Below are 26,824 nucleotides of genomic sequence, written 5' to 3' on the forward strand. Positions count from 1 at the left end.
GAGGGGGACAGCTGAACTGCAGGCAGCTGCTGCACAAGGAACTTAGGGGAGAGGGGAGCTGATAGGGGGCTGCTGGTCCACCCTGATTCCAAGCCCCCACCAGCTAGCTGCAACGGGCTGCTCTTCCTGCAAGCAGTAGACAAAGCAGGCGGCTGCCAAACGACGTTAGAAGGGAGCATTATACAACTTTAAACGAGCATGTTCCCTAATTGATCAGCAACGTAGCAATGAAACAACGTTAACTGGGACGACTTTAAGTGAGGAGTTACTGTACAAGGAATCGCATATTAACTTCTGAAGAGCTGCATGTGGCTCCGGAGCCACAGGTTGGCCACCCCTGTAGTCAGTGGGAGCCATCAAGATTCTAAACCACCATTAATGGCCCACACTTTGCATAATTACAGTAGGACCTCAGAGTTATACTTCATAATTCTCGTTTCAGATACAAGAATGAAACATTCATACAAATAGGATGAATATATTCAGTAGGTTATAACCTTTGTAATGATACCTTGAGACCTTTTGCATAAGGTATATTCCAATTACATCATATTCACATTCATAAGCATATAAGGTGTCTCCCCCCTTTTTGTTGTGAAAGACAGGTAACTTTGGGACTAAATGAGTGACATCCTTCAGAATGAGGAGGGAAACTGAGACAGATTATGAGGTGGGACAAAAAAGATGGTACCAATTTTGCCAATCCCAGCATTCAAAAACTGTGAGGTTTGGCCCTCCCAAAACCCAGTGAGATAGATTGGGGGGGAAATCCATGATATGTTTTGTTTCCTTTTTATTTCCCTTCTGGGTTTTGAACCTTTAGGAACCACACGTTCAAGGTTTTTTTCTCTACACCCAAAAGGGCTAGAAACAGACTAAAAAAAATGAACACTGAGATTCTTGTGTACTCATATCACTCTAAGAGCTGGAGCTTAAAACAATTTAAATTTTGTGGCAATCGGATTACTCACAATACCTGGAAACTAAAGCATCAAGTCACCTTGAATGCCATACAGAACGAGAACCCATAGTGCACTGCCAACCCTCAGCTCTCACCACTAGACCAGGCTGCCCCACATTGCTCTACGCTGGCATAGCGAGAGACCGAAACTACATATCCCAGCATGACCCGCTCCACCCTGGTGAGGTTCATTGCACATGCGCTTCCGGCAAAAAAAAAAAATCCCAGGTGCCTCTCCGGCAGGCCGGCACTGTTTGGCTCCGTGTCCGGGTGGAGCGGAAAGGACTACATATCCCAGAGTGCATCGGGAGTTGGGCTCGCGGCGCGTGCGCAGGATGGTGTCCGCTAAAGCCGCGGGTCGGTTTGAAGCAGGGAAGGAGCTCCATGGAAACGGGGCCGCGAAGTGTCAGCGAGCGGGGTAAGGGGTGTCGCTGGCCGGGGGGGGGGGGGGGGAGAGATAGAGCGCAGCCCCCAGTGCCCGTGGGGCCCGTCTGCTCCCGCGGGGGGGAGGGGCTGGGGCGGGCGGCTGGGCCTGGGGGCGGCGGGGTCGCAGTTAACGTGCCTGGGAGTGACCGAAGGGCCTGCCCCGTCCTGGGGCGGCAGGTCAGCCCGGCGCCCTGTGACATGGCCACATCGCCCCCAGGTAACGGCTGGGTGCGGGGCAGCTATGGCCAGGCCGACCATCGCCCCCATGAGCGTCAGTGCCACAGCGCCCGAAGCCTTCGCCGTGCTCCAGCAGAGGATGAGTGTGGTTGAAGAGCAGACCAGCGCGCTGGCGAGAGACCTGGAGCTGCTCGGTGTGAACGGACAGAGGTACGGTTGGGACCGGGTCCTCCTCTCCCTGGGGAACGCGCAGTATTGTGTTAGTAACTTTTTCTCCGCTTGTTCCACTTTTGTTTGAGTGAGCTGGTTTCTCGGCTTCTCTGGGGAGTAGAAGTTGCTGGCAGAGACACATGCTGCAGCCATCGGGCATAGCAAGAAACATTCCAGCGGCATGAAACAAGTTTTTTTTTTAAACGATATAAATAGTGCCACGTGTTCTCTTCTTTCAGCCTTGATCTCTTCCATTCAAAGCCCTTAGAGACACCTGGGAGCCACCAGCCTGTTAGCCCTGTTCGGGCCAGGGTAGCGTTTGTAGGTGAAAGTGACATGCTATGGAAGAACTGTGAATCTCTAGTGAATCGAATGTGCCGGTTGGAGAGTGTTGTGCAGACCTTGAAGCTAAACCTCTTCCGGTTGCAGACTGAAATGGAGCTGAATCCCAAGCATACAGGTACAGAAGTAGAAAGCTGGTTTTTGTGTTGGTAGCAGATGTCCTCATTCTCTTTCAGCCCTTCTGATGCATTTTTTCTGTATTCTTTATAATGACCATTTTTGATCCTCTCTTGTTGTCTGGCAGCCCATCTGGAGCAGCGTATGAACGCAATGCAGGAGGAACACCTGCAGGAACTGAAGGTTGTACAGCTAGAGGCAATGAAGTTGCGCCAACAGCTAAGTGAGGCAAAAGAGGATGTAGAAAAGGCACAGGAAGAAGTTCAAAGATTAAGTGCTGCTTTGGAAATCGCCACAGCAACCAAGGTACAGGAGCTAGCTGTGAGTGTGCATGGTGGGGTGTTGAGCTAAGTTCCCTCTAAGCTGCACGACCACGCAGCTTCCTATTAAGCCCCGCGCAGGGCCACAGCGGGGAGAGATGTCTCTCCCCCAGCACGGACCTGCAGCGGCAGGGAGAGGCGCCCAGCGGTGAAAGTAACTTAAAAGTCTTACAGGTATGGAGGCCTGGCTCTGGGCCCCCGGAAGGGGCAGGGCCTCAGGTGGAAGGGGCGGGGATGGGGGTCAACCTTCCCCAGCCAGCCCTTCAGTGCTGCCTGGCCTGCGCTGCCTGGGGCTCCGGCGGCAATTTAAAGGACCCAGGGCTCTGGCTGCTGTTGCAGTAGCAGTGATGGCGGCCGGGAGCCCGGGGCCCTTTTAAATTGTCGGGCTCCAGGGCAGCTGCCCCTTTTGAACCCCCCCCCTTGGTGGCCCTGGGATGTGGTGGCAGCGCTTTAACATCAGCTGTGTACGGGCCCATACCAGCGGCCACTTCTTACCGGTACGCTGTACCGGCCCACTTTCACCTCTGGAGGCGCCCCTCCCCACCGGCCCCAGCATCGACCTGCCTGGACTTACCGTGGCTGGGGGAGAGGAGCCCCTCCCTCGGCCTGGCCTCACTTTGCCAGAGCTGTTGCAGCCGGGGAGAGGCGCCTCTTCCGCAGCCCCAAGCTGCTGCGGTGAGAGGGGCTGGGGGGAGTCTCTCCCACCGCAGCCCCAGGGCAGCCTGCACCCCCAAACCCCTCATCCCTGGCCCCACCCCAGAGCCCGCAGCCCCCCCCCCCGCATCCCAACCCTTTGCCCCAGCCCTAACCCCCCCTCTCATAGCCCTCGTCCCTGACCCCACCCCAGAGCCTGCACCCCCAGCTAGAGCCTTCCCCCCCCCCCCGCACCTCAACCATCTGCCCCAGCCCCCTGCCACACGCTGAACCCCTCGGTCCCACCCCCACCACATTAATTTTTATGTGCATCAATATGAAGATAATGTGTCACACATCACCTCCATATTGGTGCACATAACAAAATTAATTCTGCACATGGGTGGGAAAAATTAAAGGGAACACTGGGGCTGAGAGTTGTAGTTTTTGAAGAGTGTCTATACTGATTCCAATATTAATGCACTGGTCTTTAAATACTGCCAACTTTGAAAATGAGACTCTGCTTTGATGTGCTCAGAGGTTAGGTGTGTGTGATTAGAAATGACATTGTGTGGCTGGTGCCGTTTTTGTTGGAGAAAAAGACAATCTCATCTTTGTGAATGGATCTCTCTAGATCCAGCAATAAATGATGGTGATAAATTGAGTGGGACTTTAAAAATACAGGGTTGGGTTTTGTTTTTTTAAACCCCTCAAGAATTGGGGTTCTTGCCACCTCCAACTCATGGATTGCTAAGCACATCTCCATGTTTCCCATATACTCTCTGGGTCCTACAGCTAGGCCACCATCCTTCCAACTGAAGAGGACTGTTCTGGAATCTGTTACCCATCTTCTTAATTGTCTTAAGTGGTTGCTGAAAAGCAATGCAAGGTGGTTGTCGCTTTAGAGCACCAGACTAGAACTAGGAATCAAACCCAGGTCTCAGCATGGCATGTAATGTAAAACAATACCAATGGGTTACTGGCCAGCCTGGTTTTGAAATACTTTTGAAAGTTTTGCTGCAGTTGTGAGGCATAAATTGTGTTTGTTTGTTTTTTGTCCTCTTTTAGACAGATGTAGCCATTGCAGCAGAGGAGCTGAGGACAACAAAACACATAATGAACCATAGGCTTCACGAGGTAAGCGCAAAAGAAGGTTAGAAGGAAGAGTGAGGTGATAAATTTTTGGGGAAAAGCCTGGATGGTGATCTGGGTATGAATCTATGAAAACCAGGACTGGAATATGTACATCTGAAAGAAGGCTGCTGAGCATGCCCCGATCTACAAACCTAAGAATTTCTTTCATGCAAGATACAAAAATGTGTGAGTTGAAGTTACTAACAGAGACCTGAGTTCCATGCTGTGGAAGTCAGTTTTACCCTTAACCTACAATGTAACTGCTTCTTGCAATCATGGAGAATGACTTTATTGCATCCAAAAATGGAACTGGTGACTTAATGTCTGCTAGCTAGTGAACAAGTTGTAGCACTTACCTTGTTATGGACTAATTAAAGAAATAGAGTGCAGACATGAGGCATCTTATTGTCTTGATGAAGGAGGGTGTGAGCTTCTGAAAAGCAGTCTAATCCTGTTGGAGAGTGTGGGTTATGTCCCTTATGTCATTTAATAACTTTTTCAAGCCAAATGAGCAGCAGTTCTGAAGGACTTAAAAGGGGTCCTGATCATGTCTTGGCCAGAAGGATGCTTGATGCAATATGCAAGCTGCAGTGGTGGTAATCCTTTAGGGAACAGAAAGGATGTGAGGTGGGTAATGGAAGCAGTTGGTGAGATCATGCAAATTGCTCCTTCCATTGGGAAAATGGATTTCCTGCCCCCCTAGCTCCCCAGCCCACCTTGCTCCATAAAATGGGAGGGAAAGAGAAGATGTATCCCCTCCTTAGTTAAAAAAAACACAAGTGCCTCATGAAAGTAAGTGCTTTCTCTCACTGTTCTTGGAAGCTTAAAGTCCTAGTTGTCAAAACCTCCAACTACAAATACAATGTGGATACTCTGTCAACATAGGTCACACTGAAAACTTAATCATAAAAGTGAGTATCAAAGTAAGTAGTACACTTACGTGTACATGAGTGGCTTCTCTGACTTCTGGTGTGGACCACCTCCCCTCCCATTCACAATCACACACAACACCGTCAATTGATGATTAAGTTTCTCTGTAGCAACGACAACAATTACTTTCCTGGCATTCCTTTTCTATGTCTTTTCAGCTTCTTTTAATGTTTCTTAGTAGCTGGAAACAAGTAAAGTTATCACTGTGTGTAACTGACCAGATCTCCCCAGACCACTGGTCTGGTACAGAGATTTTATCACTCACTTTCATTTAATTATTAAATAAAATCCTCTGTTTTTAAAAATAGTTGACTTTGCAATAGAACTTCCAGTTTGCTATGCTGGAGAAAGGCTGTAGGCCTTGCAGTAACATTCAGATTCAGCTTGCCCTGAAGTACACATGGCCCTTGTTATAAGCAATGCATTTAGGTACTTGTGCTGTACTCACTGGAGGATGACAGATCTGAAGCATCATGTGGAGTTTCTTCAGAGAGTAGTAGTCATTATACAACTTTAAACATTTCTCTTAGTGTGTATCTGATGCTCTCTTCTTATAGTTCACAGAGGAACAGAAGTATCAATTCCCAGATACACTAGCTCACATGTTTAACACTCAGTATTTTGGCAGTACTCATGACCAGCATGGAGCTAGGCCCCAGTTCTAGGCCCCATTTCAAATTGGTGCTGGTTTCTCTGCAACAAACCGAAGAAAAGCCTCTTCTCATAGCCTAATTTATTAATGTTTGTCCCTAGGAATTCTCTTCTTATTATGGGCCCCTTATTAGTAACTTGATATAAATGTCTTTAGCGAATCAGGCTTCAAAGTAATCTACATGTTCTGTCAACACCACCTGGAGATAAGAGAAACGCTCCTAGGTCCTAGCTTTTCCTGGGGACACCAGAGATTAGAATCACCTGTTGCATAGGGTCAAGAGCATATCATGTGTGATTTGCATTTATAGGAGGTTTTACACTATATGTATCTAAAGCTTGTAGTTCCAGTTACAGAAAGCTTTCATGGAAGAATCTTTCAGCAAGATGGTTTCAGTGTATATAAAACGCGTGTTAATAAAATGATAGATTCCAACATGGGAGATTCAGCTAAATTGGGTTTTTGGGGAAAAGAGTCGCTGCTTAGTCCTTATTGAATGGCAGCTATCCCTTTTAGCAATGAACCCAAGAGTCTCATAGTAACACAGTGTGCTACCCCGCAAGGAATTGAACTTTGAGTATGGTGTGGAGACTATATGCCTGATTCTAGTCTTAATTACATTGATAGTCAACTGGAATTGCACTGATGTGAGAACAAAATAAGGCCCACTGTGTTTGCTCAGTCCCTGCAGTAGAAGTGCCTCATCTCTGCAGTGACTCTTTCCAACATGTTCAGAAGCAGTGTTGACTCAGTCCAGAGGAAGACAGACACAGCAGGCCCTTGGATGGAGGAATGGTAATGTGGCACAAGAGCAGTAAGATTTGAGGCAGAGAAAATAGTTGGGTCTCTGAGCACACTGTAGGGAGTAGAATTGCCACTCTCAGTAAACACAAATTTTGGTCCAGGTACCAAATCTGTCTGGTTATTAATACATTTTCCATAGCTGAATGGGTTGTTTGGTATTGCTTCCTTGCTTTACCACTTCCATGAAATACTTACTCCATAGTGTTATCACCTTTAACAGATCACTGGATATTACTAATAATGGTTGCTTTGCTGTATTGAACCCCTATCTGCTTCATTAATCTTCAGTTTTTATGGCTTGTTGCTGTCTCCAGTCACATACCCAGTGTTTTGTCTCTTGTAGCTAAGGGAGCAGCTTTCACAGGAGGCAAGCCTGCGGGAGTCTTTGGAGGAATCCCAAGCAACCATGCTGAGACGTGTGCAGGATATGGAGATAACAGTGGAGGCAGAACGGGAACAGGTTGGAGAAGCACAGCACCTCTTCTACTTTTTCTTTGTGTCTCACTTTTTTTTTTTGCCTCCTAGCAGGAAGAATAGTAAGAGGTTGGAGTGTTCTTCCTAGAGAGCAGTTAACATATCTTTGTAATCACTTTAGCTTCAGTATGCAAGGTGTGGAAAAGGGAATCTTGATTAAATAATTATAATGAGGTGTTAAAGGTCTAAAAGTTGACAAGCAATTCAATGTGAATGCTCTGCAGAGAAACAGACCGGCAATTGTGAGATCCAGCAAAAGTAACAATAATGTAAGCAGAAAGTCCTGCAGCAGAGTGAGGGTGATTGAGTTTATTGCACTGAATGTAGCACGTATAATTACCTGCCTTGTGGGTAGATGGCATATGTGTGCATTCAGTGCAAGCACCTCATGGTCCGTAGAGACAGATTACAGGCTCTTGAAATCAGAGTGGCTGAACTGAAGGAACTAAGGGGGACAGAGATGTACATAGATAAGACTTTCCTGGACACAGTAGAGCAGTCCTGCTCCCGCCTCATAGCCCCTGTGCTGTTGAGGAGGATGAGTATCTTGGGGAAGGAGAACATCAAGCTGAAGTGAAGGGAAACAATCCCATAGTTGGATCCTCCTTCCAGATGATGTCATGGTATCCTTGTGACAGATTTCTGTTACCAATCTGCCTGAGGCGTCAGGTGATCAGGTTGAGGCCACAGGATCGTTGGGGAGGAGATGACAAAACACCAAGTGTCTAAGTTTTAACGCTTTATTAATAAAATACTAAAACAACAGCGGAGAGTGCTGGGGGGCGGGGTTCCCCACGTCACTCAGAGGAAGGAAGAAAGAAAGCGTTAGTGCCCCAAGCCCTAACCCACTTTCATACTCACACCTGCACTACCTGAGGCTAGCCAAGCCTGGGTGTAACGTAAGAAGAAGAGGGGGAGGGGTGGACAGGAGTTCTTGTCCTGGGCCCAGGTCGTCCGGGGTCTGCTGTGATCTCCAAGTTGCTCCAGCTCTCAAGAGGGTTTTAAGTCCTGGGTTCCTTTGGGGGTGTTCCATTCAGGGACCTCTGCTCCTGATGCTCTTTGTACCAATCAAAACCGGCTCTCTGTGGTCTCCTCAACTTTCCCAAAACACACCGGCTAGACTTTGTTGTCCTCTTTGTTTTCCTCCGTGCTGGCCTTTGCTTGCCTCGCTTGTTATGGGCTGGCTCTGCAAGTCTGTTCAGCTGAATCTTCCTTTCTCACGTCTGGTCGGTGGATTCTGGGCCCCCTTCTTTCTTGGCAGGCAGCCGAGAGTCAGATGTGTGCTGTATGTGGCTTTGAGCTGGCTGGAGTCAGCGTCATATTTTCGGGCCTAGCAGGAGCATGGAGTTAACCCATTCTTTGTTCTCTTCCTTCTTCCCCCTCTGGCCTCTCACGACCTGCAAAGGAACCTTCCATTCCACACTCACTCACACCTTTGATCCTTCCCAAAATGTCCTGCGATGCTTGCAACAGCGTTAGCAATATACAATGCTGATCTGCCTTCCCCCGGGGACCCCTTGAGGGAGGGGGCCATTGTGGTGTGACATCCTCTCCCACAGAGCATACCTTTCTGGGGCGGGGATGCCTCTTATTAGGAAGAGACAGGTAATAGTAATAGGAGGATGCAATTATTAGAAATATAGATAGCTGGGTTTGTGATGACTGGGAGAACCGCACAGTGAATTGCCTGCCAAGTGCAAAGGTTACAGACTTCTTGCAACATCTATACAGATGTATGGGCAGCTCTGGGGAGGAGCCGGTGGTCATGGTACATGTAGGTACCACTGACATAGGGAAAGATAAAAGAGGTCCTGGAGGCCAAATTTAGGCTGTTAGGTAAGAGATTTTAAAATTCAGGACCATCATGATAGTACGCTCTGAAATGCTTCCAGTTCCAATAGGCAGAACTGCTGCGTCTCGAATGAGACAGTGGTGTTGGGCGGAGGGATTTAGGATTATTAAGAACTGGGGAACCTTTTGGGAATGGAGGAACCATTGGAGGGATGGGCTTCACCTAAACCAAAACAAAACCAGATTACTGGCATGTAAAATTAAAAAGATCATAGAAGAGTTTAAGCTAAAGGCTGAAGGTAAGCCAACAGGGCAAACCCATCCCTTAGAAGAGGATTTATTAAAGGGGATACTCCATAGCCTAGTAAAGAGAAGAGGATAGAAGTTGATAAAGTAGAGGTATGGACTGAAGAAAAACAGTCAAACGAAAAAGTGCTATTCAATTACACAACATGCAGGCAGACAACTAAATAGTGACAAATTTTATAAGTGCTTGTATACAAATGCAAAAAGTCTAAATGCTAAGATGGGTGAACTTGAGTGCCTGGTATTAAATGAGAATATTGATATAATAGACATCACAGAAACTTGCTGAAATGATGATAATGTGACATGATTATACCAGGGTATAAAATATATAGGAATGATAGAGTAAGTTGCACTGGTGGAAGAGTATCAGAGGGGTAGCCATGTTAGTCTGTCTCCATGCATTTGAAGAAGTGGGTTTTTTACCCATGAAAACTTATGCCCAAATAAATCTGTTAGTCTTTAAGGTGCCACCGGACTCCTTGTTGTACTGGTGGAAGAGTGGCATTATATGTGAAAGAAAGCTTAGAGTCAAATGTGTAAAAATCTTAAATGAATCTAATAGTGTCATGGTATCTCTATAGATAGAAATTCCATGCTTGAATAACAACAGTAGGAATATACTACTGATCACCTGACCAGGATGGTGACTTTGATTGTTAGATGCTCAGGGAGATTAGAGAGGCTACACAAACAGAAAACCCAATAGTAATGTGAGGGATTTCAACTATCCCCATATTGACTGGGAACATATCACCTCAGGATGGGAGGCAGAGATAAAATTTCTAGCCACTGTTCATGACTGCTTCTTGGAGCAGCTAGTTCTGGACCCACAAGGGGAGAGGCAGTTCTTGATTTAGTTGTAAGTGGCACACAGGATCTGGTCCAAGAGGTGAATATAGCTGAACCATTCAGTAACAGCAACCATAATGTAATTATATTTAATATCCTTGTAGGGAGGAAAACCAAAAGAAACCCAGCAGAGTAGCATTGAACTTCAAAAAGGGGAACTACACTTAATGAGGAGGTTAGTTAAATGGAAATTAAAAGCAACAGTCACGAGTGAAATGCCTGCAAGCTGCATGGGAACTTTTTAAAAACATCATAATAGAGGCTCAAAACTATATATGCCCCAAACTTTAAACAAAACAAAACACCAATAAAATGCTACCATAGCTAAAAAGCGGAGTAAAAGATGGCTAGAAACAAAAAGACCTCTTTTAAAAATTGGAAGCCAGAGCCTAATAAGGAAAATAGAAAGGAGCAAAAATCTGGCAAGTCAGGTATTGCCAAAAAAGAATTTGAAGAGCAACGAGCAAAAGACACACAAACTAACAGCAAAAAATTGTTTAAGTACATGAGCAGCAGGAAGCCTGTGGCACTGCTGGATGATCAAGGAGATGAAGAAAGCACTCAAGAAGCTAAATGCATCAATCATCATTACAGAGGATGTGAGGGAGAGTCCCACACCTGAGCCATTCTTTTTAGGTGACAAATCTCAGGAAATATCCCAGGTTGCGGTGTAAATAAAGGAGGTTTTGGAATAAACTGATTAATTAAACAGTAATAAGTCACCAGGACCAGCTGGTATTCACCCAAGAATTCTGAAAGAACTCAACTATGAAATTTGAGAACTACTAACTGATGTGGAGCTTCTCTCGTAAATCAGCTCCTGTAGCAGGTGACTGGCGGATAGCTAATGGGATGCTGAAATTTAAAAAAGGCTCCGGAGGCGATCCTGGCAATTACAGGTCAGGAAGCTTAATTTCAGTAACAGGCAAATTGGTTGAAACTATTGTAAAGAACAGAATTCTCAGACACACAGGTGAACACGAGTTTCTTGGGGAAGATCAACATGGCTTCTGTAAAGGGAAGCCATGCCTCACCACTCAGAATTTTTGAGGGTGTCAACCAACATGTGAACAAGAGTGATGCAGTGGATATAATGTACTTGGACTTTCAGAAAGCCTTTGACAAGGTCTCTGACCACAGGCTCTTAAACAAAGTAGGCAGTCATAGGATAACAGAGAAAAGTCCATGAGACCGGTTAAAAGATAGGAAAAAAAGGGTGGGAATAAATGGTCAATTTTCACAGTGGAGAGAGGTAAATAGCAGAGTCCCCCAAGGATCTGTACTGGAACCAGTGCTGTTCACTATACTCCTACATGATCTGGAAAAAGGGGTAATCAGTGAGATGACAAAGTTTACAGACAATACAAAATTATTCAAGGTAATTGAATCCAAAGCAGATTGTGAAGAGTTACAAAGGGATCTCACAAAACTGGGTGAGTGGACAATAGAAGGGCAGATGAAATTCAGTGTTGCTAAATGCAAAGTAATGCACATTGGAAAACATAATCCCAACTGTACATACAAAATGATGAGATCTGAATTAGCTGTTACCACTCAAGAAAGATCTTGGTGTCATTGTGGATAGCTTTCTGGATACATCTGCTCAATGAGCAACAGCAGTCAAAAAAGCAACAGAATGTTAGGAATCATTAGGAAAGAGATATACAAGACAGAAAATATAATGCCACTATATAAATCCATGGTACACCTACACCTTGAATACTGCATGCAGTTCTGGTCACCCTATCTCAAAAAAGAGATATTAGAAGTGGGAAAAGTACAGAGAAGGGGGTGGGGGCGGGAAGACGAGGGGTATGGAACACCTTCCATATGAGAAGAGATTAAAAAGATGGGGACTGTTCAGTTTAAAAAAAAGAGACAACTAAGGGTGGGATATCTCAGAAGTCTATAAAAGCATGAATGGTGTGGGGGGAAAAGTTTTATTTACCCCTTCACATAGTACAAGAACCAGTGTTCACCCAATGAAATGAATAAGGCAGCAGGATTAAAACAAACTTCTTCACACAATGCACAGTCAACCCGTGGAACTCATTGCCAGGGGATGTTATGAAGGCCAAAAGTATAACCGGGTTAAAAAAAAAAAAAGTTCATGGAGGATAGGTCCATCAATGGCTATTAGCCAAGATGGTCAGGGATGCAACTCCATGCTTTGGGTGTCCCTAAACTTCTGACTGCCAGAAACTGGGACTGAACAACAGGGGATGGATCACTCGATAAATTGCCCTGTTCTATTCGTTCTCTCTGAAGCATCTGGCACTGGCCAGACAGGATACTGGGCTAGATGAACCATTGGTCTGACCCTGTATGGCCATTCTTCTGGAAGGCCTCTGTATGTATTGTGGTTGTATTAAGAAATCTACATTGATATTCATGATACACCAGAAGGTGAAGGAAGTTAATTATGACTGGTTTATCCTAACTTTTCAGCTGGCAATTTCTCTAATTTCAGTTAAGGGTTTTGGGGTTTTTTGGTCTTTTCAATATTATCAATGGTACAAATGTTTTCAGTGTTTTATAAGTAACTAAACAATATTGAACATTAAAAAGAAATATGCATAGTAGTATCAGCTAGCAAAGTAATGGTACAGCTTTCTGCTAGAAAACAACATTTCTGAAGATATTCCATAGAGTTCTTAAACCTTCTGGAGTAACAATGTTTTCCCCAGGAATTCCCACAATAACAAAGGTGGCTTTCAGTTCACAAGTGCATTTGCAATATGAAGCCCTTGTGAAGCATGAGGGAGGTGAATGCAGAGAGAGATTGGTTATACTTCAGATCAACAACAACAACAAAAAACCCAAGCAACAAAGGCTGCCTAAACATTTCTAAATCCACAGCACTACAACAGGATTACAAACAACAAAAAATCTGATTGTGAGATTTATTCATGTTTAAATTAATCAAATGAGCAAACACTGATTTATTTATGTATTAAACACTGTCAATTTATGTATTTTGTCAATCCTAGGGAAACAGGTTTTGGGCTGTCAAGCATCTGCTTAATCTCTGTTCCTTCAAGGTCCCTTCTGCTGCCGCTGGAATTGTTCAGCATACTGCTAATAGAAATTTCATACTTTCTTCTTTTCCTAGCTTTTGTTAGTTATCTTAAGATTCTTGTAGACTTCAGTTATACAGGAAACTAACAGTGAATGAGCAAAACAAGATTGGATTAAAAGGAGAGAAAATGGTTTAATTTAATCCATCCCATGCTTTCTGATGTTTGTATTTATCACAATGTCCTGTTTTGATAAGTAGTGTGGGAAGAGACAGAATGGTTCATATGTTCAGACTTGGTTTACTCGCCACCCTGCTAATTTGATTTCACTTCTCTTATAATATGTATCTTTATTATCTCTAGCTCCACCGGTTTGACTGCATAAAATAAGCAGGCAATCGGGACCTTTTCTACAACCTCTGATACCCCACTACCTGCCCTTTGTGATTCTTCTTTAAAACATTATGCTTGAAACAATCTGATTAGCTTTTTCCTCTCCAATAGGCTAACCCTTTGGATTCCGAAACTTGCTTAGATTCTCATGTTTTTTATAAAACTCTATATCCCAGAGAAAAGCTGATTGTGTGATATCCCTATAGGTACAGGTGCTGCAGCAGGACTGCCATGGCCTGCACAAGGATGTCCAGCTTGCCCGAGAGAGGTTACAGAAGGAGGAGGAGAGAACTGCACAGCTGGGGCAGGAGTGTACACAGCTGAAAGCTGACCTGGGTATGATAGCAGGTTCTCAGCTAGGACTGAATATTGCCTTTTTTGTTTCAGTTTTCACCAAACAAGTTAGCAGTGATTGGACGACTAACATAGTGAACATCAGTGTAAATGGGGTAGAATCTGAGGCCAAAATAGGAAAAGAACAAGTTCATAATTACTTAAACAAGTTAGATATCTTCAAGTCAGCAGGGCCTGATGAAATACATTCTAGAACACTTAAGGAACTGGCTGAAGCTATTGCTGAGCCATTAGCGATTATCTTTGAGAACTTGTGGAGGACGGAAGAGATCTCACAGGACTGGAAAAGGGCAAATATAGTAGCTATCTATAAAATGGGGGATAAGCACAACTCAGGGAATTATAGACCAGTCAGTTTAACCTCGGTACCCAAAAAGATGATGGAGGAAATAATCAAACAAGCAATTTGTAAGTATCTAGAAGAAAACAGGGTGATAAGTAACAATCAACATGGTTTTGTTAAGAACAAATCATGGCACATCAACCTAATAGTCTCCTTTGACAACAAGCTGGTGGATGTGGGGAAGCAATAGATGCGATATCTCAATATCAGTAAGGCTTTTGATACTGACACACTTGACCTTCTCATAAACAAACCAGTGATATATAGCCTAGACAAATCTACTAGAAGGTGGGTGCATAACTGGTTGCAAAAACAAAACAGAAAGTAGTTCTCAATGGTTCACAATCAAGCTGGAAGGGCATATCGAGTGGGGTCCTGCAGGGACCTCTCCCGGGTCCAGTTCTATTCAATATTCTCATAAATGATTTGGATAACGGCACAGAGAGTACACTTATAAAGTTTACGGACGATACCAAGGTGGGAGAGGTTGCAAGCGCTTTGGAGTGCAGAATTAGAATTCAAAATGATCTGGACAAACTGGAGAAACGGTCTTAAATAAATAGGATGAAATTCACTAATACAAATGCAAAGTACTACACTTAGGAAGGAATAGTCAATTGTACAAACACAAAATGGGAAATGACTGCCTCGGAAGGAGTACTGCAGAAAAGGGATCTGGGTGTTAAGTGGATCACAAACTAAATGAGAGTCAACAATGTAATACTGTTGCCAAAAAAAAAAAAAAAAAGCGAACATCATTCTGGGATGTATTATTCATAGATTCATAGATTCTAGGACTGGAAGGGACCTCGAGAGGTCATCGAGTCCAGTCCCCTGCCTGCATGGCAGGACCAAATACTGTCTAGACCATCCCTGATAGACATTTATCTAACCTACTCTTAAATATCTCCAGAGATGGAGATTCCACAACCTCCCTAGGCAATTTATTCCAGTGTTTAACCACCCTGACAGTTAGGAACTTTTTCCTAATGTCCAACCTAGACCTCCCTTGCTGCAGTTTAAGCCCATTGCTTCTTGTTCTATCCTTAGAGGCTAAGGTGAACAAGTTTTCTCCCTCCTCCTTATGACACCCTTTTAGATACCTGAAAACTGCTATCATGTCCCTTCTCAGTCTTTTCTTTTCCAAACTAAACAAACCCAATTCTTTCAGCCTTCATAGGTCATGTTCTCAAGACCTTTAATCATTCTTGTTGCTCTTCTCTGGACCCTTTCCAATTTCTCCACATCTTTCTTGAAATGCGGTGCCCAGAACTGGACACAATACTCCAGCTGAGGCCTAACCAGAGCAGAGTAGAGCGGAAGAATGACTTCTCGTGTCTTGCTCACAACACACCTGTTAATACTTCCCAGAATCATGTTTGCTTTTTTTGCAACAGCATCACACTGTTGACTCATATTTAGCTTGTGGTCCACTATAACCCCTAGATCCCTTTCTGCCGTACTCCTTCCTAGACAGTCTCTTCCCATTCTGTATGTGTGAAACTGATTTTTTCTTCCTAAGTGGAGCACTTTGCATTTGTCTTTGTTAAACTTTATCCTGTTTAACTCAGACCATTTCTCCAATTTGTCCAGATCATTTTGAATTATGACCCTGTCCTCCAAAGCAGTTGCAATCCCTCCCAGTTTGGTATCATCCGCAAACTTAATAAGCGTACTTTCTATGCCAATATCTAAGTCGTTAATGAAGATATTGAACAGAGCCGGTCCCAAAACAGACCCCTGCGGAACCCCACTCGTTATGCCTTTCCAGCAGGATTGGGAACCATTAATAACAACTCTCTGAGTACGGTTATCCAGCCAGTTATGCACCCACCTTATAGTAGCCCCATCTAAGTTGTATTTGCCTAGTTTATCGATAAGAATATCATGCGAGACCATATCAAATGCCTTACTAAAGTCTAGGTATACCACATTCACAGCTTCTCCCTTATCCACAAGACTCGTTATCCTATCAAAGAAAGCTATCAGATTGGTTTGACATGATTTGTTCTTTACAAATCCATGCTGGCTGTTCCCTATCACCTTACCACCTTCCAAGTGTTTGCAGATGATTTCCTTAATTACTTGCTCCATTATCTTCCCTGGCACAGAAGTTAAACTAACTGGTCTGTAGTTTCCTGGGTTGTTTTTATTTCCCTTTTTATAGATGGGCACTATATTTGCCCTTTTCCAGTCTTCTGGAATCTCTCCTGTCTCCCATGATTTTCCAAAGATAATAGCTAGAGGCTCAGATACCTCCTCTAGTAGCTCCTTGAGTATTCTAGGATGCATTTCATCAGGCCCTGGTGACTTGCAGGCATCTAACTTTTCTAAGTGATTTTTAACTTGTTCTTTTTTTATTTTATCTGCTAAACCTACCCCCTTCCCATTAGCATTCACTATGTTAGGCATTCCTTCAGACTTCTCGGTGAAGACCGAAACAAAGAAGTCATTAAGCATCTCTGCCATTTCCAAGTTTCCTGTTACTGTTTCTCCCTCTTCACTAAGCAGTGGGCCTACCCTGTCTTTGGTCTTCCTCTTGCTTCTAATGTATTGATAAAAAGTCTTCTTGTTTCCCTTTATTCCTGTAGCTAGTTTGAGCTCATTTTGTGCCTTTGCCTTTCTAATGTTGCTCCTGCATTCCTGTGTTGTTTGCCTATATTCATCCTTTGTAATCTGTCCTAGTTTCCATTTTTTATATGACTCCTTTTTATTTTTTAGATCATGCAAGATCTCGTGGTTAAGCCAAAGTGGTCTTTTGCCACATTTTCTATCTTTCCTAACCAGCGGAATAGCTTGCTTTTGGGCCCTTAATAGTGTCCCTTTGAAAAACTGCCAACTCTCCTCAGTTGTTTTTCCCCTCAGTCTTGATTCCCATGGGACCTTACCTATCAGCTCTCTGAGCTTACCAAAATCTGCTTTCCTGAAATCCATTGTCTCTATTTTGCTGTTCTCCCTTCTACCCTTCCTTAGAATTGCAAACTCTATGATTTCATGATCACTTTCACCCAAGCTGCCTTCTACTTTCAAATTCTCAACGAGTTCCTCCCTATTTGTTAAAATCAAGTCTAGAACAGCTTCCCCCCTAGTAGCTTTTTCAACCTTCTGAAATAAAAAGTTGTCTGCAATGCAGTCCAAGAATTTGTTGGATAGTCTGTGCCCTGCTGTGTTATTTTCCCAACATATATCCGGATAGTTGAAGTCCCCCATCACCACCAAATCTTGGGCTTTGGATAATTTTGTTAGTTGTTTAAAAAAAGCCTCATCCACCTCTTCCACCTGGTTAGGTGTGTTTTAAGCAAGTGTTTTAAGCAAGACACGAGGAGTAATTCTTCCACTCTACTCAGCACTGATAAGGCCTCACCTGGAGTGCTGTGTCCAGGTCTGGGCACCACACATTAGGAAAGATGTGGACAATTTGGAGAAAGTCCAGAGGAGAGCAACAAAAATTATTAAAAGTCTAGAAAACATGACTTATGAGGAAAGATTTAAAAAAACTGTGTTTGTTTAGTCTGGGGAAAAAAAGACTCGGGGGGGGGGGTACGAGAAGTCTTCAAGTATATAAAAGGTTGTTACAAAGAAGAGGGTGAGAAATTGTTCTCCTTAACTACAGTGGACAGGACAAGAAGTACTGGGCTTAACTTGCAGCAAGGGAGATTTAGATTAGACATTAGGAAAAACTTCCTAACTGTAAAGGTAGTTAAGCACTAGAACGAATTACAGAGGAAGGTTGTGGAATCTGTCATTGGAGGCTTTTAAGAACAGGTTAGACAAATACCTGTCAGGGATGGTCTAGATAATACTTAGTCCTGCCTCAGTGCTGGGGACTGGACTAAATGATCTATCAAGGTCCCTTCCAGTCCTACATTTCTATGATGCTGATTTGTTAGCTTTACAACACCATCCCTACCAGACAGCAGAGGCTTGAGTGACTGAGGTCCATCATTTCAAAGCTAGTAGGGTTCTCCTGATAGGATACAGCTATATTGGCTAATTGGAGGACTGCTGGTTATGAGGTGATGAACTCTTGAAGAGACTTCTCTTGGGTTTTATCTGAAGCTCCTGAACCTTTTCCTAGCTGGAGGAAAGTGGCTGCAGTAATAATAGGGAGAAGGGAATAGAATGATAGCAATTTTCTTAACGGATTTCATCAATGCGAGTCTCTTTCAGAGAAGATTTGAGCTAGTGAGTAATCATGGGACTTAATTCTTGAACTGATATTTGGGTATTATGCTGGTTGCTAATGCCTCGGTCTTTTGGAGCTATGGGTAGGGGTGTAAGATAGCACAGCATGAAAAGTTCCCTGACCACTTTTCCTTTAGATAATTTGGGAGATGCTGTGAGAAGCACTGTGATGCAGGGGAGGGATTTAATGGGAACACAACAGCCTCTCAGAACAAACATGTCAGTGAATGAAAATTTAGTTGATCTGATCAGGAATCCCTGCTTCAGTGAAGTAAGCCGGTGGAATCCACCCAATTCCAAACAAAAGTTACACACTTGCAGAATGAAAGGACCACTCCTCCTGGGATCTGCTTTTTTCTTTAAAAATAAAACAAAAAATAAAATCCCTGCCCCCCACCCCTGGAAAATCCTCAATATTGCCTAAGCGTTCTTCCTAGGGTTCCTTCCCTCAAGACCTGTCTGTTCCAGATTCTAGTTTCTTCTGCCAGAGAGCCACTCCCGCTTCCTTTATATTCAGGATGAAATTTAATGAGCCATATCTGCCTCGAGACAGCAATAATTAACTTGCAGCTTGCTTAAGCACCCACTAGGAGGGTATGAAAACAGGAGAATCTTGGCACCCTGTTATAGTAGGATTGGGTGGGTGGGAGAGAGCTCTCTTCCTGTACAAACACAGAACAGTTCCCTCCCCCCCCCAAACATCCATCTGTTACCTAAGTGCCAAATTTGGGCTGAAATTTAGTGAATTTCTAGTGTTCACTAAAGGATTAAAACCCTGTACTTGTCACCAATGTTCCCTTTAATTTTTCCCACCCACATGCGGAATGAATTTTGTTATGTGCACCAATATGGAGGTGATGTGAGACACAGCGGGGTGGGGCCAAGGAATTCGGTGTGTGGGAGGGGGTCAGGGCTGGGGCAGAGGGTTGGGATGTGAGGGCTCCGTCTGGGGGTGCGGGCTCCAGGGTGGAGCTGGGCCTGAGAGGTTTGGGGTGCATTGGTGCTCCTTGGGTCTACAATGGAGAGAGGCATCTCTCCCCGCTGGAGCCCTGAGCACCTATGCAGTGCTTAATAGGCAGCCGTGTGGCCATGCAGCTTAGAGGGAACTTAGCTTGTCACCATGTACTTTGATCCCTTCCCCACAGATTGAATTAGGAGGAAATGAAATGGCATTTTTTCATTTAATTTTTTTTTTCTTTAGCTTCCCCAAAGGAAGTTTGCTTACTTCTGGGGGGGAGATTCATGCAGAAAGTAAAAGTGAACTTATCCTTCTTAAGGCTTTCTTCCTTTGTTATTTGAAATATCTTTTGACTGACCTTTCCAGAATGTACTTTGGATGTTGTAACCAAGAATCTTTGATTGGCTTCATTTTTATATTCTTTTCATTCGTGTCCTCTTCACCTTTGTCAGTATCTCATTCAGAAGCAGTGCAGAAGTGGAAGAGGCACGGTATACAGATAATTCATTCAGACCAACACAAGTACATTCTTTTTGTACCATGTGTGTTTTTAAACTAGGGGCCTGAGATTTTAGACACAAAAACATATGGTATTGCACATAATCTGTGTGTACAATTGCCACATAATTCAGGTTATGAGCACAGTTACCCAGGATGCATGTGCAATCACAGTAATTGCATGCATAAGTGAGAGGTACAATTGTGTGCTTTCCTCTTTAAAAAAAAAAAAATAGTAGTCTTGCCTGTGATTAACAGGAAGGAAGGATGTGCTCTACAGTGATCCAGCTGAAAGGTTAGATCCATCAATAAAAGTGTTATCAGACAGAGCAGCATGTTCATGGAAATCTTGCACATTTGTTCCATATTCAGTTACCTAAGCAAGCCACTTTAATTAAAAAGGGGACATTTTGATTTACAACCATATAGTTTCATGGCTTTGTTTTGATTTTGCTCTGCCTTAGATTCCAGAAACTGCATCATTTCCCAGCTCAGTGAAGAAGCAAAAGTAAGTTGTAAACAACTGTTGAGGGGGAAAGGGTTGATTTTTCTCCTTTTTCTAATGTAAGAAGCAAAATACCACTGTACCTCAGTCCTGACCTGCAGACCCTCTGTTATTCCTCTCATGTTCAGGGACTGTTATGTGGGTGAGATTGGATAGCGTCTTTTTTATGTGAACAAATGCCACTCAGAGACTCAAGGCTAAATAAAATTAAGGCCACTCTAATTCTGAATAAGAACGTCTACACGGGCTTAATGTGGTTCAACTAATCCATTTTAAATTCACACTTTTTAGTTAGTTCGGATTAATTTTTCTGAATTCCCTGTGTAAAACAAGCCCTTAAAGGCTACTAAACAGTTAGCAAAACAGGGATTAATGTCACAAGTTATGGGCCTAATCTAGGTTTGTCTTTGATTTTTGGAGGTATTTACTACTATGGGGAAGGGCTCCTATCAGTGAAGAGTCCAAAGTTGAATGCAAAATTCCAAGTGTGGCTGCAACAGGGTCATAGAAAGAAGCTATTTACTTTCTAATCCATTATTATTTATTTTGTGTATTGTGGTAGTGTGTAGGAGCCTGAGTGATGTAACAAGACCTCCTTGTGCTTGGCACTGTACAAATACAACAAATAGTCACTGCCCCCAATGAGCTTACAGTCTGTATGCAGTCTGTGTCTATGCAGCCCAAAGCTGTGCTTGAAAGTAAAAAGGTTTTAGTGATGTTAAGGCTTGGTATATACAAGCAGTGCTGCAGCAGTGGTGATAGATGAGCAGATGTAGGATTTGTGGCAGGAGGAGAGTTTAGGGTCAAAGATGATGCCAAGATCACTGACAGTAAAGGCAAATAGGTGTTTTGAATGGATATGAGGTTGTGCTTTACTATCCAAATAAGGAAAATACACATGCAGAAAAGGCTAATTGGAGTCTCATAATCTTGGCTATAATTGGCAAGGAAGTTTATATTAATGGAGCCCAGTCTGGCATCTGCAGGTGCTTAGGTAGCACTGTTACAGGCTAACCAGCTCTGTTAAACAAAAGGTGAGAGACAAATGTGAAATGCCCTGAAATTCTTGGCTGTATGATGAAATACACTGTCTGTTTTAACCTTTTCTCATGGAGAAATTCTGTTTGATTCTTCCCTTTAGAATGCACAGCTGTCTTTCAGCAAAGAACATGAGGAAAATGTGCAACTGCGATCTGAAATAACAGCTCTGCGAGAGACAGCAGAGAAAGTACAGGTAATGAAAGTAGCATCTCTTACCATATCACGGAGCTAAAATATGGGGGACAGGATCTACAATGACTAATTGAGTGTGATTCTCACATCTTGGTATGCCTCCCTGGTCTGGGGTAAAGCTACACAATGAAAGCTGCACAGTCTGCTTGCTGAGCTGGTGACAATGAAAAGGCTTCAGATACAGATGTTAAATATGATGACTTAGTTTCTTGATGTTGTAATTTGAAATCCCAAAATATTCGCTTTAGTTTATGGTCTCTGATTTAGCCACGATTCTAACATAGGCTTCCATTCTTGTGGCTGCTTTTATGGATATACTTAGACTTCTAAGAAGGCGCAATTTCTACATATTGAAAAGGTATATTAGGGCTGATTCTCCATTACATGAAGACTTTAAATCAAGACTGGATGGCTTTCTAAAAGAGATGTGATCGCTCAAACACAACTTATTGGCTTGATGCAGGATTTACTGGATGTGTTATTATGGCCTGTGTTAGGCAGGAGACAAGATGATTATAATGGTCCCTGCTGGCCTTAGAATCTATGAAAGACACTTAATTGCTGCTTTAGTAAAAACAAAATGTGCTGCAAAATGTTTGCAGTTTTTGGCTATCTAATGCTCTCCCCTTCACTTCCATCCTGTACAACAGTTTTTCTGTTTAGCAGCAGCTCTCCGGTGAAGTGAATGGATCTTTACAGTCTTGGCATTTCTGCAGCACTGCCGTAGTGTAAATTGTAAAGAGATGTCCCTTACAAAAAAGCATTCTGTAATGATTTTATCACCGAGCTGAGAATAATCACTCACAAAACTAAGTGATTGGGCAACAAAATGGCAAATGAAATTTAATGTGGATAAATGTAAAGTAATGCACATTGGAAAAAATAACCCCAACTATACATACAATATGATGGGGGCTAATTTAGCTACAACTAATCAGGAAAAAGATCTTGGAGTCATCGTGGATAGTTCTCTGAAGATGTCCGCGCAGTGTGCAGAGGTGGTCAAAAAAACAAACAGGATGTTAGAGATCATTAAAAAGGGGATAGAGAATAAGACGGAGAATATATTATTGCCCTTATATAAATCGATGGTACGCCCACATCTCGAATACTGCGTACAGATGTGGTCTCCTCATCTAAAAAAAGATATACTGGCACTAGAAAAGGTTCAGAAAAGGGCAACTAAAATGATTAGGGGTTTGGAACGGGTCCCATATGAGGAGAGATTAAAGAGGCTAGGACTCTTCAGCTTGGAAAAGAGGAGACTAAGAGGGGATATGATAGAGGTATATAAAATCATGAGTGATGTGGAGAAAGTGGATAAGGAAAAGTTATTTACTTATTCCCATAATACAAGAACTAGGGGTCACCAAATGAAATTAATAGGCAGCAGGTTTAAAACAAATACAAGGAAGTTCTTCTTCACGCAGCGCACAGTCAACTTGTGGAACTCCTTACCTGAGGAGGTTGTGAAGGCTAGGACTATAACAGAGTTTAAAAGAGAACTGGATAAATTCATGGTGGTTAAGTCCATTAATGGCTGTTAGCCAGGATGGGTAAGGAATGGTGTCCCTAGCCTCTGTTTGTCAGAGGATGGAGATGGATGGCAGGAGAGAGATCACTTGATCATTGCCTGTTAGGTCCACTCCCTCTGGGGCACCTGGCATTGGCCACTGTCGGTAGACAGGATACTGGGCTAGATGGACCTTTGGTCTGACCCGGTACGGCCGTTCTTATGTTCTAATTCCTAGATCTCCTGATTTCCAGTCCTGTATTTTTGTCACAAGGCCATCTTTCCCTTCCTGGAGAAAGGCAAAGGGCAACCAGCATCTAGACAGTCCTGCAGGGACTGGTTCTAGACAATGTATTTTTTAAACTATAGAATGGAATCTGGTCCTTTGTTCTTGCCTCATGCTACTTCAAATACTAAGTGTCATTGAGTGAATCAGGGTAGAGCTTCAGTACCATTAGCTTTGCGGATACTGGTTTGTGCCAGTCTTACAGCATTTTTACAGCAACACACTTTGTGACCCTTCCACTGAAAACTGGTGTTATCTGAACACTTTTCTCAGGTTATAGCAAAGGTCAGACTGACCTTCAAAACTGCAAGATGATGGGGGTAGAGGAAAGATAAAAGAAATTGATAGGTTTTTAAGTGTTTTTATTTCTACTGTAGAAAGTTTGAAATAAAACGTGTGTGTTTTCCCCTCTGTAGGCCATTAATGACCAGTTGACCCAACAATGCTCAGAACTGAGTGCTACACTTCGAAGCGTTTCCATGGAGAATGCTAAACTCATTTCAGATCATCAGGCCATGCTTAAGGTATGCAGTTCACAATTAGGCTAGTAACATAGCCAATGTGAAGCATCTGTGGCTCAGAGACCAGGAAGAATAGATGAGGGGAAAAGCTCAATAAACCAGTTACATCCAGTAAAATATAAGACTCCGAATTGTAGTCAGCTTGACATAGTTGGTTTTGAACACTTGGTATCAAACCCCAATAAAATGTAAAACCATGTTATAATTCTCCATCCTCCTCCTGCTCAAATGACAGGCAATATCCTTGATAAAATGAAAAATTAATGTGAGACTAGAATCAGTGCACAGTTTGGTACCCAGGAGTGTGTTTAATTGACTAGATCCAATCTTTCCCCAGGTCACTCATTCTAATATGGATCACCTTCTGGAATTTATTCTTTCTTCTTTTCTCCTTGCTCCACATAGTTCCTGCCTTCTCTTCAGTGCAGAACTAGCCCCTGCTCATTCTGGCATCTATAACTATTTTTCTGTCAGCCAGTTGGTGTCATCAGAGAATGGCACAGAGCATTCTTCCCTTGGAACAGAGAATTCAAAACTTAGACTGATAGCAATCTTCTGGGACTTGATTCATTTCTCAAAGATTAAGGACTTCACTATTTTGGTTTGATGTGTCTAGCAAGTATTTATTTAAAAGAGACATCATCAGATTGATGATTTTTTTAATTGACTAAAGAAATTCCAGTTTATGGTTGGATACCCTTTAAATAGCAAGTACAGATTTTTAAATTAAAAAAACAAAACAAAACAAAAAAAGAGTGTTTATGCTCTCTTGCATTGCTTAGAAGGGTATTTTGGGCAGGCCCAAAAACACCACCAAACATTTACATTATTTAATATTTTTATGAATGACCTGGAAGAAAACAGAAAATCATTGCTGATAAAGATTGCTGATGACACACAGAGTGGGGGAGTGGTAAATAATAGAGGCTAAACAGGGCACAAGCAGACAATGTGTTTCCATACAGCCAAATGTAAGGTCTTCTAAGAACAAAATATAAGTCATAGTTGCAGGATGGGGGACTGTATCCCGGAAAGCAGTGACTCTAAAAGAGATGTGAGGGTCGTGGTGGCTAATCAGCTGAACATCAGCTCCTGGTGTAATGCTATGGCCATGCGCTCATGCAATCCTTGGATGTATAAACAGGGGGATATCAAGCAGGAATAAAGAGATTATACTACCTCCGTATTTGGCACTGGTGCAGTCTCTACAGGAATACTGTGTCCAGTTCTGGCGTCCACATTTCAAGAAAGATGTTGAAAAATTGGCGTGAGTAGTGTTATACTATCCAGTACTAAGAGAGGATACAGAAATCCCCGAACTGACCAGGAGAGAACACTTTGGTATAAATAATAGCTTTGTGCCCTCTACCAGTCTTTTTTTTTGCTGAAGACTTTTCCATAATCCTTTGAGTTTTCACACTGACATTTCCTTTCCGTCTTTAGGCAGAACAGGAGAGGATGACTCAGAAACTGCTGGAACAAGACTTGCTGCTGGATGCTGCACGTGCCAACATTATAGGAGAGCTGCAAAGCATGCAGAACGAAAAAGCCCAACTTCAAAAAGAGCTGTGAGTGAGGAATATTCTAAATCTTTATCCTTTGATCTCTTCTTCCTTGTGTACTAGCCATCTTTGGTGTGTCCTGGTCCCTGTATCTCTCCAAGCCTCCTACAGGCTCTACTTATTTCCTGCTGGCTGACACTTAATCGGGACTTTTGAACACAGTAAAACAGGTACCAATAAGCATGTCTGGTATATAACGTAAAATCCATTTTCTGTTCATGACAGAGGTATAGAACTCCAACTCAGCTGTTTCCTGTCTCACTTACACAGGGAGGCCTTGCACACGGAGCATGCTGGCTGCAGACAAAAAGCATGCCTCGCCGAGGAGATGACAACCACACAGAAGCTGCTCCTGGAGTCTACTATTGCTAGACTACGAGGTGAACTGGAGACAGCACTGAAAGAGAGAGGATCTCTACTAATGGAGAAGGAGAGTCTTCAGCAAGAGGTACAATGGATATTTTACAGTCTCTTACACCTTTAAAATAAAAGTGTATCATAGTAGAAGACACTTGCATCTACTTTGCTAAAATTCCCATCCTCCCCAGTATTGGTCCCATGGTGAAGTAGTATAGTCTCATATTCTCTGCAAATGTGGAAAGATGGGTTGGAACATAATCTTTGGCCTCCTCCCATTCTGATGCTTTAGTGTCATGGCAGACAGCATTGGTGATATGTCTAGTAGTGGATGGACATAAGAGAGTAGATTGCAATGTAACAGTTATGATGTTGCCTTGCCCTGTCAGGGAAGGGAAATGAGGAAAGTGCCTTGTTTCTAATTTCAGGGTTGGTCTTGTGACCCTTCTGTCTGAGATGAAGTGCTCCATCTCTCTGTTGGAAGTATTAATGGATCTCTAGGGTGGATCTAGTAGAGTCGCTTTTTGGCTGATTTTAAAAGTGACTTTATTTTAATTCCTTATTGCAGATGAAGAAAACAGCAAGTGACGTAACACAGGAGAAGAACAAACTGGAAGTGGAACTAACTGGGAACAAGGTACTACCAAGTACGCATGGCTTCACTCTGACTTCTTATTCTATCCCTTCTTTTGGGTTGGTATCCATAGTACAAACAGTGTTATGTTAACTGAACCTGTGACAGGAAGGTGAGAGTTTTCTTTAGCACTGATGTTAGTGATGCAGATGGATTGGAAGGGAGACCTGAATCTCTGGACTGGACTGCAGGATTGCATCTGCTTTAGCAAACTTTACAGCCATAATTTACCATTGGTGCAACTCTTTTGACTATAGCAATGATTGTAGCTGTGGTGAGACAGAACTCAGTTGTTTTTACAGCTATATAATCTGTGGTTAGACTCACATCTACACT

General features: G+C 43.1%; 1 protein-coding gene across 1 annotated transcript in view; it reads left to right on the forward strand.

Moving 5' to 3' along the window:
• Positions 1–1,289: 1,289 nt before the first annotated feature.
• Positions 1,290–26,824, forward strand: part of CCDC150 (coiled-coil domain containing 150) — a 45,518-nt gene continuing 19,983 nt past the window's right edge. Inside the window, exons 1-13 of the mRNA XM_065413584.1 lie at positions 1,290–1,379; positions 1,605–1,790; positions 2,036–2,234; positions 2,361–2,539; positions 4,255–4,323; positions 7,050–7,166; positions 13,746–13,875; positions 20,342–20,385; positions 21,524–21,616; positions 23,831–23,938; positions 25,379–25,503; positions 25,768–25,945; positions 26,423–26,491. Of these exons, the coding sequence (XP_065269656.1) occupies positions 1,629–1,790; positions 2,036–2,234; positions 2,361–2,539; positions 4,255–4,323; positions 7,050–7,166; positions 13,746–13,875; positions 20,342–20,385; positions 21,524–21,616; positions 23,831–23,938; positions 25,379–25,503; positions 25,768–25,945; positions 26,423–26,491 (1,473 nt within the window). The 5' untranslated portion in view covers positions 1,290–1,379; positions 1,605–1,628. The remainder of the gene's footprint in view (positions 1,380–1,604; positions 1,791–2,035; positions 2,235–2,360; positions 2,540–4,254; positions 4,324–7,049; positions 7,167–13,745; positions 13,876–20,341; positions 20,386–21,523; positions 21,617–23,830; positions 23,939–25,378; positions 25,504–25,767; positions 25,946–26,422; positions 26,492–26,824) is intronic.

The sequence above is a fragment of the Emys orbicularis genome, chromosome 11 (assembly GCF_028017835.1).
Source record: "Emys orbicularis isolate rEmyOrb1 chromosome 11, rEmyOrb1.hap1, whole genome shotgun sequence".
Classification (NCBI taxonomy): Eukaryota; Metazoa; Chordata; order Testudines; family Emydidae; genus Emys; species Emys orbicularis.